Source organism: Centropristis striata, chromosome 14, assembly GCF_030273125.1.
Source record: "Centropristis striata isolate RG_2023a ecotype Rhode Island chromosome 14, C.striata_1.0, whole genome shotgun sequence".
Taxonomy (NCBI): Eukaryota; Metazoa; Chordata; class Actinopteri; order Perciformes; family Serranidae; genus Centropristis; species Centropristis striata.
Window position 1 is genome coordinate 25,724,155 of NC_081530.1, and position 14,091 is coordinate 25,738,245.

Below are 14,091 nucleotides of genomic sequence, written 5' to 3' on the forward strand. Positions count from 1 at the left end.
AATCTCACGTGAGATACATGAAATATACCTTTTTAAAACTTTAAGAAGATATTTTTTGTCAAATTATGCACCGATTCAACAATATATGTCAAACATGTATTTCTTTGTGTTTTTAAACTAAAATCCACTCATGTTTTCTACCTGTAAATCATGACATGCTTATGTAAGCTAGTACCTAAAGAAAAAGGGCCATGCAACAAAGAACTTGTCTCAAATAAATCTTTAATGATTATTTAAAAAACATTAACCAAAATCAACCTGTAAATGAAACATCTTCATTCCTAACTAGTTTGGCAAAGGATGAATCAATATTAAATCATAGCTGTGACCATTACAGATTTACTTGTTGGATGGGTAAGGGTTACGTCACATCTCCAGAATACAGTTGTCTCCCAAGCACGAGATCTTCAGTTATTGTTACAAAACTTAATCACAGCTCCAGTCCTGGCCCAAACTTTTATCATCAACTAACAACTTGTCTATGGTGTGCTTTTATTGAAAGGTGCTATCATAGATGTAGCCCCATATCAATGAGGCAACTGTCATCCATAGCCAGTATATCAGGCTAGCAATAAAGCACATATTTTAATATGGAAGACATTAAATGCTTAATTGGATATTGCTCGGGGGGGGGGGGGGGGGGGGGGGCATGAGACATTAGAAATACAGGTTAATTCATAACAGCGTGCAGGTCTTTACAAACACTAGTAACAGGAATTTAATTTATAAAAAGCTGGGTTAATTCTTTATGTAATACATCTTAAGATCTTTACAGCTCCTCCTGTTGTGCCTTGTTTATAGTGTCCTATTGGCATGAAGGATGTCCTCCTGACTTGTCACAAATCCAATGACATTGTTTTCTTCGCAATTCATGAAAACAAGACTGACAGAGATAAGACCCATTTAGGCACTTTTAAAATCACTTTGCTACAGTTCAGTGCTTGTTGCTGCCAGGAAAGGGACACTCAAAATGCAGAATGTCTTCCCGCACTTGACTTCCAGTGACTTGTTCAGAAAGGCTACTATTGCTTCGTTGAGGCTGCTGCACCAATAGATCTTCTTGTAGTGGATGGCAGTAAAAGTTGTCTCTACAGTTTCACCCAACAGGCCTCTGAGGTTAGAACCAAATGACGTCTTAAATGTTCTAGTGTGTCACTGCTCTGGCTGTGACGTGAAATAATCGTCTGTCCGGAACACGCTCGGGATCTCTTGGCGCTGATGTGGTGCTGGTCTTCTTGGGCTGGCTGGTTTCTGAGTGTGAACAAACACAAAGTTATCCAATAGTTTGGTGTAGAATTACAACAATTTCTGTGTCGGATTTAAAAGGAACCTATTACACTTTTCCTTATCTTCTGCCAGATACAGTCATGGAAAAAATAGTACACCATTGTTTTCTTAATTTTCTTGTTCATTTTAATGTAATAATAGCTCAAAAGAGCCATTGGTTTTCTCCATAATTACCAAAATCATTATCAACAAAACCATGGAAAATGCCTAGATATCAGCTCTTAAATTAAACTCTTATGAGCTATTTTTGTTGTTATCATTATATTTGTCCAAACAAATGTACCTTTAGTTGTACCAGGCATTAAATGAAAAACAAAGCAAGGAGAAAACAAGGGTGGTCTAATATTTTTTCCATGACTGTATATATAATGTTACAATGTCTGCTTCTTATATTAAATAGGGCCAAAATCTCAAATAATGTATGTAAAAGTAATCCCTGCTTTGTTTCCAGTGAACAAAAAAGTAAGTGGCATATAACAGTTTCACAACACAATTCCTTGGTTATTTCATGATTCTTAATGCCAGAACACATAAAATTCATAGGTACTGAGCATAAAAACTGACAATGTAAAACTACAAATTACAAGAAGACGTTCTCACATTTAAGAAGCCTGGGACACTCATTGTGCGGAGGATCTTCTTGAAAGCACCCGGTAGTGTTCCTAACTCTCCCTCTGCCTGCGTGACCTGCTCCTCCATCGCATTGACATTGGCTCCCACCATCTTTACAAAGGCCTGCAGGCACACCAGAATGTCGTAATAAAAGCAAAAAGCGGATAAAAGTAAGATACTTTGCAACATTAAAAGTTTCACAAGCCCATGCAGACATTTGCTTATCGGTTCAGGTGAAGAACCATTTTTTCCCCCCAGTCTTTCAACGGTTCAACTTTAATCTGATTGTTTTTGAAATAGGAGGCAGTTGGGTGAACTGGAAAAAAAATAACCAAACAGAAAAATGTTTAGGGGAATCAAAAGATAAAAAGTATCAGTAAAATAAACATACAAATATTACATTGCCAGGACATTTTTGTCAATGTAACAATGATAGCCCTTTAGACGAGGAATGGAAAAGTTAAGAAAACCAACTATGTATGAAAACAATGGCTTTCATAACTTAAATTGTTATGTTTTGGATTGTATCTCCATAGTTACACAGTGAAAGAATTATGCAAATCTAAAAACAGGAACACACTAAGCTCCTACACCAGTGTTTACTTCCATTTTTGTAAATGGAAATTGTCAGCCAGTACAGATTATCTTTTTCACAGTATCTTTCAGAGTTCCTCCTCTTGTGAAGAGGATATTGTTCTGAGTTAATTATGACTAAAAAACGCTGCATGCAAGTCAGGTTTACATCTTAGGTTTCACTGTACATTAATCGTAGAATCCTTGATCAAGGAGCATTACAAAAACACCAAACAAAATTTTATTTAAGAAGTAAAAACGCTAGCATTCAACCTAATGAATTAAAATGATCGCTTGCCTCTAACTTATCAATTCTTCTGTATATTTGTCTCATTTCCTCCGACTTCTGCTGGATTTGAGGTAGGTTTTCATTCACTATCTGGGAAGTATCATTACGGATCTAGAGGGAAAAAAACACACAAAAGGGTGTGAGGGACAAATATGTGTTTTATTCAATAAAAATAAGATACAGTGCATTTATAAAATTTTACGGCTTACCATATCCAGCATTCCGACAAACTCGTCTACTCGCGTCAGCATTTCTTCCAAGCTCTTGTCCAAGCACAGAATCTAGAGGACAAAACATTAAAGAAAAGTCTTTGAAACAAACTATGCCTAAACCAAAGCTACTGAAAACACATGAAATGAACTGAGCAAGCCTGGTGCTTATGTGACAGTTTTTGTGCACTTTAAAATCTGTCACACACACCAGTTACAGCTGGAATGCAATAAAGAGCCTTTAAATTGAGTGAGCGAGGGCCACAGGGCAAAACACAGGGGAGCTTTGTCTTCCTACAGCAAGATAGCTCAGCTTCTTTTCAAATGGACTGGTATCATGCATTTCCTGTTAATGTCAGCTTAGGAGTGACAGCAATTTGGTCAGCTGACCATCACAAAAAAACACAGTGAGTTCCTATAAATATCGTCACTGTCACCTTAAACTGAAGGAAAGTGACCTTTTTGGTGTTGACAATGACTGACTGTCAGTCTGGCATTTACCTAGTAGTTTATAATGATGTAATAGTACATCTTAATTAATGTATTTGAATGCAGGGTAGGGTCACATGACTGGGACACAAATAGGTCTGTCTTGAGTAATCAATTACTCATATTACTTGTGACTTCTCTTGAACTTTAGACAGAACTAGACAAAGACAAAATAAATTATGCTTAAAACAGAATGCAGTGAATCAAACTTTCATTTTCCTGAGAATAGATTTATTTCAACCTGGTGGCAGCCAATCACATTGTCTTTCCAGAAGGAAAGATGATAGCACAAACGATCACATTTAAATGAAGTGAAAGCTGGATGGGAGGAAACATGCAATATATATCCAACCTAACCATTACAAACACCAAAAGAAGACACACCTGACAGAGATACATGATGGCATAATCACTTTTTAAAACTTTGCAATTCCACAGAAGGCATTATGAAACAGTTTTTTTATAGACATAGTAGTGCTAATCTACATGGAGCATCGTTTCAAAAAACCTTTATGGTGCTTAACATTTTTAAATGGCATAGCTTTGACTTTTTTTTAGGACTTGGACTTGGGACAGTTTTGACCACTACTTACTCGAGACTTCATAGCAGAGACTTGACACTTATTTGCACTTGTTGCACTTTAGCCTCCTTATTATTATTATAATACTTATGAGTATTTTCTTCTGAATTCACTTTCTACCTCTTTGCCACAATAAGTTTGAGGGAAATATTATACTTTTTACTTACTTTACTTGACAGATTTTTGCACACAAAACATGTGAAAACACAACTGAAACAATGAACTGATTAATCGATTGATTGAAAATACATGTTGTTATGCATGGCATTTCTCATGTATTAATATTTTGCAGCTCCAGCTTCAAAGATATGGAGATTTGCTGCTTTTACTTTAGTCACTAAATGTCACTGTGTGCTCTAGGTTATTGTGTCAGCATATCTCACAATTAAAAAAAAATGTTTACAAATCAAATGTTTGGTTTTTATGCCAACATAGCACAGCAAATCCCTAATATGTGAAAACCTACTTGGCAATAAAACTGATCCTGATTCTATAATATATAACAGTGGAACAGTCACAGGATACATTTTCCATTTCCCTGATTTTTACTTGCACAATTTTACTTGACTAACATTATCAGGCCTTTCACTTATATGAGTGTTTTCCCAGTGTGGTATAAGTACTTCCACTTTAGTAGAGCATTAAAAGACTTCCTCTAACCATAGTTATTAGAACATTTTATTTGAAGCAAATACTTTGTCTCATCTCTGCCTTAAAATATCTCCACATCCCAGTAAATCAGCATAAGTGCTGTAGAAATGTAGAAGTCATTTTTTGTCAAATTTTTTTTTTTGCCTAAATCATCTCCTCAAGACGCCGGCCACCTATGGTAAAATCGCCTACATCCTCAGTTGATCAGATGATGTGATTTTACCCCTTTAAGATAATGGCCTGTGTCAAGTGTGTGACTTAAGTGCATTTATTATGCCTACGTCGAAATAAAATGTGACTTAGGCAATTTTTTGAACATGCCTTTGTGACTTAAGCAAGCTATGGTAACACTTTATTTTGAAGGTGTCTACATAAGAGTGACATGAGCGTGTCATAAACAAAGCATGGGATGTGTCATGAACATTAATGACACTTTGAAGTAACATTAATGCTCATTATACTTGTCATGTCATGTTTCTGACAGGCTTGTGTGACTCTTATGTAGACACCTTCAAAATAAAGTGTTACCATATCTTGCTTAAGTCACAAAGGTATGTTAAAATAATTGCCTAAGTCATTTATTTCTCTTAAGTTACATAATTTACACACAGTGTTATTACTATGCCAATAGCCATCCTTTGTTACATCCTTTTTGAGTGGAATGATCGATAAATGTCATGTGTTACACTTTTGGTTAAGTTTTTTGTGTTTTCTGCTAAACCTGAAAAAATGAGTTAGGCGATTATTTTAACAGGGTGACGATGTTTAGAACCGAACCTGTGGCGGCCAACCAATCATGTCACTACTTCAGTGTCGCTTAGCAACCACTTCACTTTCACCAGTTACTCAATAATGGGATTTCTCGAAGCTGAAGCCATATTTTAGCCACTTAACTTACTTTTTATTGCAGTAATGAAAGTGTGAGCGACATTACTTCATCAACAAAGAGCTAACGTCAAGCTAATTAGTACATACAGCTTTAAATAAGTTGGTGTGTAAAAGCCATGAGCACAGACCTCTTCTCCAGCTGTCGCCCTGATGTAGGAGGAGTAGCTGAGGGCGGTGTGTCTCAGGACCTCGTCGTCCTCCTCGGTGTAGTGCTGGTCGGGTGTCCCGGGCTCTGCTACTTCGTTCAGACTCGGGCTCTGAGAGACAACGTTAGCTGCTGCGCCAAAGCTGGGGCTCTGCGACACGGTACCGCTGCTGAGGATTTCGCTCACCATGGACAAACTGCTCGCACTCTGTGAGACGATGCCGCTGTCTTTGCTTATCTCAGCGCTGGACTCCTCCAGGGGAGACAGCAGGCCCACCCTGTCAGCCCGATGATGCTCCATGTCGCCCTGTCTTTCTGATCTACTGCCGTGTTTTGCCTTGTCAACTGACTGGATCACGTGTGTTGGACAGTCGACGGTGGCTCATAAGGGTCAAAACTGCGAAGTGCACAATAAACCTTTTAGTTTTACTTTTTATCCTATAGAAACAAATCCTTATTTTACCCCTATTGTTTTATTCACAATACAGCAGTGGTGTAAAAAGTATTCAGATCCCTTACTTAAGTAAAAGTACAGATACAACACTGTGAAATTACTCCACTACAAGTAAAAGTCCTGCATTCAAAACTTACTGAAGTAAAAGTACAGAAGTATCAGCATCAAAATGTACTTAAAGTATCAAAAGTAAAAGTACTCATTATGCAGAATGGACCCACTCAGATTGTTTCATATATTCTAAAAATATATTGTTGGGTTATTATTTTTGATGCATTCATGTACGGACCGCTTTAATTTTCTCAAGGTAGGGCTCATTTTAACAACTTAATATACTCTTATGATGTTAAATTTAAAACATGTTAACATGTTAGCAAACATTTCATATTAATTATGTTTTTATGTTAAATCTTGAACTGAAAAGTAACTAAAACTGGCAGCTAAATATAGTGGAGTAAAAAGTACAATATTTGCCTCAAAATGTAGTGAAGTAGAAGTATAAAGTAACATAAAATGGAAATACTCAAGTAAAGTACAAATTTCTCAAAATTGTACTTAAGTACAGTACTTGAGTAAATGTACTTAGTTACATTCCACCACTGCAATACAGTATATCTATATAGTTCATCAGTTATTTAACACAAACGGATCATTACTTACATATCAAGAATTTATCATAAAAATATAGAATCCCAATTCCTATAAGCGAATTTAATATTGTCATAAATGCAATCCCTCTAGGTGTAATTATGTTATTTAAAAGTACATTAATACAAAATCCATCATTATTGCCCTTTGATCCAACCAAACTTGAAATCGGCCAAACTCCTCTGAACTCAATAGTAACCGTAATATACGCTCTTTATTTCAGAAAGAAGTCGTATCAACTCCATATGTAACAACCTATTGGAATAACCTTATTAATAACCTTAACTGGAAAAAGATCTGGAATTTACCTGCAAGATATATAATCAATAATAAGGTTAAAGAAGTATATTTTAAGATAATTCACAGAATTTACCCATCTAAAGATTTTAAGAAAGACAGACTTAAACTGCTCTTTCTGTGAAGGACACCCTGAATATGTTTTTCATTTATTTTGGTCTTGCCCTTTCTCAACTAAATTATGGGAAGATATTTGTAACCTGATTCCTTTTTCGATTGAACCTCATTTGTCCCTGTGCTTTGAACATATACTGTTTGGTTTCACTGACTTTCCCTTTGCAAAAGAAAAACAATACTATATCATCAATCTCATGATACAGTTAGCCAAATGGCATATCCAATGTCGTTACGTTAATCAAAAACCTCTCTTTCTTGTCTTAGAAAATGAAACCAAACAATAGCTATATTCAGTCTATTAAGAAATCTACCAACATGAAAGCTTTAAAAACTTTGAATTTATGGTATTTATAACTACGAATTTTACGGCGTTTTGTTGGTGTATTGTCTTGTATTGCACCTTGTTGCTTTAATAAAGTTGAAAAAATATATTTAAAAAAATACCTTTTATCCCACTTCATTATAAAATAAATATTCTGTACATGCATATACGTTTAAAGCACAATTGAGAATAGTTCTAAAATCGAAAGTAAACCAAACAAAGAATGAAAAAACACAAATACTGTGCTTTTAATTCGCAATTAGGATGTATAATTTAAAAAAATGGGCAATAAGCAATTTAGCCTTGTGAGATCAATTATAAATTGCAGACGTCAGTTTGACACTGATGTTCATTGCCTGCTGTATTGTACATTTCATGACATGCCATGTCGTTGCAAGCTTGGCCAGCAGATGGCAGCCAGAATTACTACATGACAATGGACTGATGAAGAGGCATATACTATAGCATTGGTTTAAAAAACAACACAGCTTTCAACATATCACATATGTAATCATATGTAATAGAAATTATTAGCTAAAAATCTGTTTATTTGGAGAGAATATAATGTAAAAATATATTTTTGATCAGGGTCAGGTAGAAGAATCTCACAGGTAGAATAAAAGTGATCACATTTTCTTCATATCAAATTTTGAATTTCCTTTTATTTTAGTTTTTTGGATATCTATCTATCTATCTATCTATCTATCTATCTATATATATATCTATATATATATCTATATATCTATATATATATATATATATATATATATATATATATATATATATATATATATATATATATCTTTAACAGGAGTTTGTCAGCTTGAATCAGTCTACACTTGAACCTCAACATTTCCAGCTGAGCATCTGTGTCACATGTGAGGAGCATTCTTTCACACATCAGTGCTAAAACTATTTCAAACTACAAAGACCTGCTGCATGTGCATGTCTTCTGCTGGTATTAAGTTTTATACTTCATATGCAGGTTGTCCATCAGTGAAAGCCAGTCATAGAGACACTGATAGCAAAGATTGAGTATGTGACAAAGAAAGGGTTTTAGGTCCTGCCATTAAACTCAAAATCTGCATCTGATTAGCGGTGCAGACTGCAGCCAAAGCAGACCAGTTGGATGTCAATGATCTATTAGCTGTTTGAGCAGTGTGGCATCTTGAGTAAACACAGCAGACAAACATTCATTAGCAGGGAGGTGAGAGGAGCCTCTGACCTACTGCAGGGCAAAGCTGCTGCATGCCCATGTTGAACATACTGAATGATAAGAAAGAATGTTTGTGTCTGAAAAAAGGAGGCCAACCTTCAGAGATTCAGTCTTCACTTTGTGATGTCTGGAGAAAATGATTATGTGACAAAACTTGACATTTATATCCTACCCAACCTGAATACTATCTCTGACAGGCGTGGACTTGTTGCAATAAACTGCAGATTTACATTACAGGTGACAATGAGAAGTGCTCAAAGTGCTCTTAATTGACAATCATCTTTTGATAGTCATGTTATCAGTAAGCAGTGTGGGTTTAACTAGTTTGCTGTAGGCACTACAGTTTTGCTCCAGCTGCAAAACAGTAATAACACTCCCAGTTTCCAGAAAAGCAAAGTCACACCCCTTGCAACATGGTCTGTGGTTATGCATTCCTTGTCAGATGCTGCTGTTGGTGAGGAAATTGGGATGTCAGCCTCAGCCATAATTATTTCTTTTGTTGACTGTGACTCTGAAGAAAATCTTTTGACTTTTGTTTCTGACGGGCTGAAATGAAAACTTGATTTTTTTGTGTTGTCTTAATAATTTCCCCACAAAACTCAGTCAAGCTGACCTGGAAATATCTCAGGAAGGCACCTTGTCTTTATATTTTAAATAGAGCTGGGCGACAAAATCTTCAAACCCAATATATGCTGGTCATTTCATATCTCGATAACTATATGTCGCAATATAGCACGTTTCCTAGTACTTCAATGAATAGTTTATATGAAATAACCACATGGTACGGCCTATTTTTGTACACTCCATTCTCTATGTTTAAACTGTGCCTCTATGGTTAGCACCAGCTTCATGCCCTTGTGCAAGGCTCTGAATATAAAGCATCATTGTGATGTAAATGTTGCCATAACGCAGTTTAGCTGCTGTATTTGACATCACGATAGAAAGAGTGTAAAATAATATAATAACAAAGATATGTTACATGGTTTTGACCATATATATTATGTTGCACAGCCCTAATTTCTATTAAATCTGCATTTAGTGTGCAGGTGGGCTTTTTTTTTTTTACTATAAATGTGGTGAAACTTAAAAATTATAGCAAATTATGCACCCACAACTAAGTGATGATAGTAAGGATTTAAAATGTAGTCAATATAAGATAAATTGCTCTTTTTCCCCCTTTCATTACACAGTCTATCCGACAACCTTCATAACATAAACAAAAAAATGGGCAGTTTGCATTTCCAAAATTTAACTATTATCCACATTCTCACAAATTCAACAGCAGCGACTGTTCAAGAGAGATTATATTCTGAAAATAGAACAGCTGCAGGACAGATAAAATTATGCAATCGAGGAATCTGCACAATGTAAAGCTTTAGGAAGCATAAATGTAACTGCTGAACCAAGCATCACATTTCTAGTTTGCAGACTTAGAATAATTTATTGGAACAGATACAAGGATTTGATCACAATCATCAATGCATAAAAGAACTATTAAAAAAAATCATACTCTAAACAGCATTTATCAGAATATAAGAAATATAGATTTACTCTTTAAAAACATCCATAAGCAACCCCAAGTTGGTCCCAGTAATAAGAATGAAAAGGATCTTAATAAAAGTGGTCACTAACAAAAGATATTAGGCTGTAGGCACATTCAGAACTCTAGAATACAGTGGACTCGCCTAAAAACAGTTATTTGTTCTGATGCTTATTACATACATACGTACAAATCTTTTGATGTAAGACAATGACAACTTTAAAAAATACAGGAAATATATACACTTTTTCTTGTTTCCTGGCTTGTAACTTCCAATTATCAATCATCTTGTAAAAACAAACAGAAGTTACAAAATTAGTATTTGACAAAACACACTTGTGCTCATATATATCCGGCCTGATGTTCCAGTTTAAGTCTTTGAGCAGTTGGGATGTTTCTGTCTGTGTGTGTGTGTTTGTAAGTATTATAGGGTAATGACGGTGCCGTCCTCCTCCACCCCTCCCCTGGGCAGTGCGAGACTGTGTCGTGGGTCCGTTTTCAGGGAGCTGAGGATTTTGTGCAGGCTGCCGTTGCTGTGGCGGAGGGCTGGGTTGCTGCTGTGATGCGGAGGCTGTGCTTGGTGATGGCGGTGCTGCGACTGTTGGTGCGGGTTGTGCTGGTTCAGGCTCAGGTCTCTGTGGAGCTGGTAGCTGAGGCTGCTGTGGTGGTGTTGTTGGTGGTGGTGGTGGTGGTGTTGGTGGTGGGACCCTCCGTTGAGGCTGGGCTGGGAGTGGAAGGAGGCAGTGGAGACCACTGATGGCGGACGTGAGGGTGGGCTTGGCGGTGCCACCGGGCCTGAAGCTGTTGTTGGCGTCTGCTGGTGTGTGCGAGACGCGCTGGACGCCAGGGAAGCATTTGACCTCTGAGACGGCCGTTTCATGCTGCTCTCGATGACAATATCAGTCTCCTCATCACTCTCCAGGTCATCTTGGTAACCATGAGCTCCAGGGGTTATCACCCCCGCTGAGGCCACTGACAAACTCGGGTAACCAGTTGACCCGCTGCTGTCAGACGACTGGCCCGAGCTCCCGGAGATCCTGCTGCTGCGGACCACATTATTACGCTGGTTCACCGGCTTGACTGTCACGATCAGGTTGTGGCTGTTGGCGATCATCATATCCGTAACCTGATCTAGGGATTTCCCCGTCACTTCAATGCCGTTCACCTCCAGCACCTCATCGTTAACCGCCAGCAGCCCGGTGCTCTCCGCCAACCCTCCAGGCACCAGCCGGGAAATGAAGATACCGGGGACTTTCTCGAGCCCGTGCGGGGTCACGCGCACGCTGGTTCCATCCCGGATGTAAAAGCCCAGCGGCTTGTCCGAGCCGTGACGATACAGCCGGACACGGCGGTGAGACTCAGGTAAGATGTCCACGTCAATGATGGAGGAGACGGGCCGGAAGTCCTGTGGCATGCCGATGCGGATGTGTGGCCTCTTGCGGTTGATGTCGTTGTTGCGCAGTGCGACCACTGCCTTCTTCTTACGAGTTAATGTGTTGGTGCCATAGCTTGCATAGTCCGCCTCTTCTGTAAAGAAACAAACAGAAACAGAGAAAGAGTGTTTAGAAATTAGGTTTTATCATTGGTAATGTGCAGGCAACACAGGTTAAAAACATTTTCTCTCCCATGTTTACTTTGTCCACAAATGTTGAAGGCAACAAGGAAAAAAATCAATCATATTAAAGGCATATTATGCAGGAATTGTCGCTTACTGTTTGTAAACACAACATTCAACTTTGGCCCCTCCTCCCCAGCTCAACAAAAGTGAAAGCAAACACCCAATTTTCTTTATTTAACTTGCTATATTTGCATTTTTTGCCGTTTGTGGCCAAAAGGTGATGACCAGAAACGTCTTCAGCGAAAATGAAAAGAAAAGAGAAAAAACAGGCAGTGGGGCACAGTCTCTGCCAATACAGAATCCATCACAAACTTCTAGTGGGTCGCATGTGATCATTGAGAAGGATTACTTTTTGTGTGTGGGAAAAACCTGTGAAGTATATCTTAAAGGCACAGAAAGATTGAAATAGTTGGATCTGGAAAGTTAAAACAAACTGACAACAGAAAAGTTTCCATCCTGGAACAACAAAACTTACATGAGTCTTACCCTACATCTTTAAACCAAACCACCTGCCTTACAAATTCAACATCCTTTGATCAAATCATGCACAGATGTGCTTGAAAATAACGTTCCTGTGGAAGTCCTGCTAATCATTTAAACAGATTTTATTCCATGTGTGTGACATAACACAGTCCTTATTACTGAAGCCATAAACAAGGCTTGACTGCTTGCTGTGTCACTCTACAAGTTAGTTAAGTTTGAATAAACGTTTTTACGATGAACCTACATATGAAACCTATGTATGAAAAATGAACTGGATTCACATTATGCCTAATAATGAGCCTCTCTCTGTGCATGTTCGTATAACATGCTGAGTGTGCAGAGCATTCCTGCCTCTGCTGACAGAGGTAACCCACCCTTCTGCTACCAGGCAGCAGCTTTAGGTATTCCCAGTGTGCATTTTTTACACAGGCACATACATGTACTATCGTGAGTATTAAAGATGGCAGAAAATGCAGTTTTCAGCCTCTCAAATATGGAGATTTCCTGTTTTTCTTTGATTTATATCATGTTAAACTGAATATATTTGAGTTTTGACTGACAAAACAAGGTATTTAAAAACTGCGAGAAAATCGGGTGGACATTTTTTACTTTTTTTCTTCATTTTATAGACCTAACATTTACTCAAGTAAATAATTGGCAAATTAATCAATAATGAAAATAATAATGAGCTACAGCCCTACAATAAAGTAAACAAACTTTCACTAGCTCAACAAGTAAGAGACCCTAAAGGATATAATACATGTGGAAAGAATGAGCTGTGAGGTCAGATCAGTGTGGTAATCTCAGTTAAAGCATGATGTTTCCTACCAGAGATTAAGAGCAATCAATACAACAATGAGAACCCTCATAGAGGACTGGCTTCTTCAGAACAACATAGCTGCTGCCAAACATGTACTTGCTTAGCTAGAGTAAAATAAAAGAGGAATGGTTGTAGATTTGCAGGAGTGGAGTGAAAAATATACTCACTTTAAAAAAAATGCCTGAATGCATTTATTCAGCTATGATTCTGACAGTGTGAGATAGTAAGAAATGATACAATGTGCTCCATGATGACAAAAAACAAACTTTCTAATCTTCTCTTCTCAGGCAGACAGGAAATCTGGAAACAGCACAACCTGATGTGACAGGAAGTGAAGGTCCCCAGGCGGGAGGCATCAGCTCCTGCACTTCCATGGCAACGGCAATGAGTCATCTTTGCCCTACTGTTTTGCACACCTGCTTTCTAAAATTATTACTGGTGAGCACACTGTAATTTTTGGCCTCATCTTCAAAGTACACTGTAGAAAGGAGAGAAAACTGAATCAAACATGGTGTCTCCGAGTGGGGCCAGCTGGTCGGTCGACCCTGCGGCCCTCAGAGGAGCGTGGACGTCTGCCATACAACTCCCTATGCAATGCTGACTCGTCATTAATACACGTTTTCTTCCTGGGCTGGATCCTCTTGCTCCTCCTGAGCAGAATGTTGACTAAGCAGCATGGTTTAATACGGCTTCAGAAATGGAGGGTCTAGGGGGGGAAATTGTGTGAAATCTGGTAGAAGGAGAGAAGAAGCAGCTTTTATGGGTGTCAGCAGTGACACTTACCACAGTGCACTTGGGGAATCGGTGATGACTAAATTGGGGGGAAAATAAGAATGATAAATGAGCGAAACT

The 14,091-nt window shown here is 37.9% G+C and overlaps 2 protein-coding genes across 2 annotated transcripts in view; both read right to left on the reverse strand.

Annotated features, from left to right (window-relative positions):
• Positions 1–626: 626 nt before the first annotated feature.
• Positions 627–6,164, reverse strand: bloc1s4 (biogenesis of lysosomal organelles complex-1, subunit 4, cappuccino). Its single transcript, XM_059349954.1, has 5 exons — positions 5,708–6,164; positions 2,971–3,042; positions 2,771–2,872; positions 1,888–2,022; positions 627–1,251 (listed from the first exon to the last, which is right to left on the reverse strand). The coding sequence occupies exons 1-5, from the start codon at positions 6,023–6,025 to the stop codon at positions 1,153–1,155; spliced, it is 726 nt and encodes a 241-aa protein (XP_059205937.1). The 5' UTR covers positions 6,026–6,164; the 3' UTR covers positions 627–1,152.
• Positions 6,165–10,199: 4,035 nt separating this feature from the next.
• pard6gb (par-6 family cell polarity regulator gamma b) overlaps positions 10,200–14,091 on the reverse strand; it is a 40,592-nt gene continuing 36,700 nt past the window's right edge. Inside the window, exon 3 of the mRNA XM_059350848.1 lies at positions 10,200–11,845. Within this exon, the coding sequence (XP_059206831.1) occupies positions 10,743–11,845 (1,103 nt within the window). The 3' untranslated portion in view covers positions 10,200–10,742. The remainder of the gene's footprint in view (positions 11,846–14,091) is intronic.

Excerpts from the sequence above, each read along its gene's own strand:
- bloc1s4 (XM_059349954.1), bottom strand. The coding sequence starts at position 6,025 with ATGGAGCATCATCGGGCTGACAGGGTGGGCCTGCTGTCTCCCCTGGAG. Across the intron at positions 2,873-2,970 it reads TTGTCGGAATGCTGGATATG|ATCCGTAATGATACTTCCCA; the intron begins GTAAGCCGTAAA and ends TTTTCCCTCTAG. Across the intron at positions 2,023-2,770 it reads GAAGAATTGATAAGTTAGAG|GCCTTTGTAAAGATGGTGGG; the intron begins GCAAGCGATCAT and ends GTGTGCCTGCAG.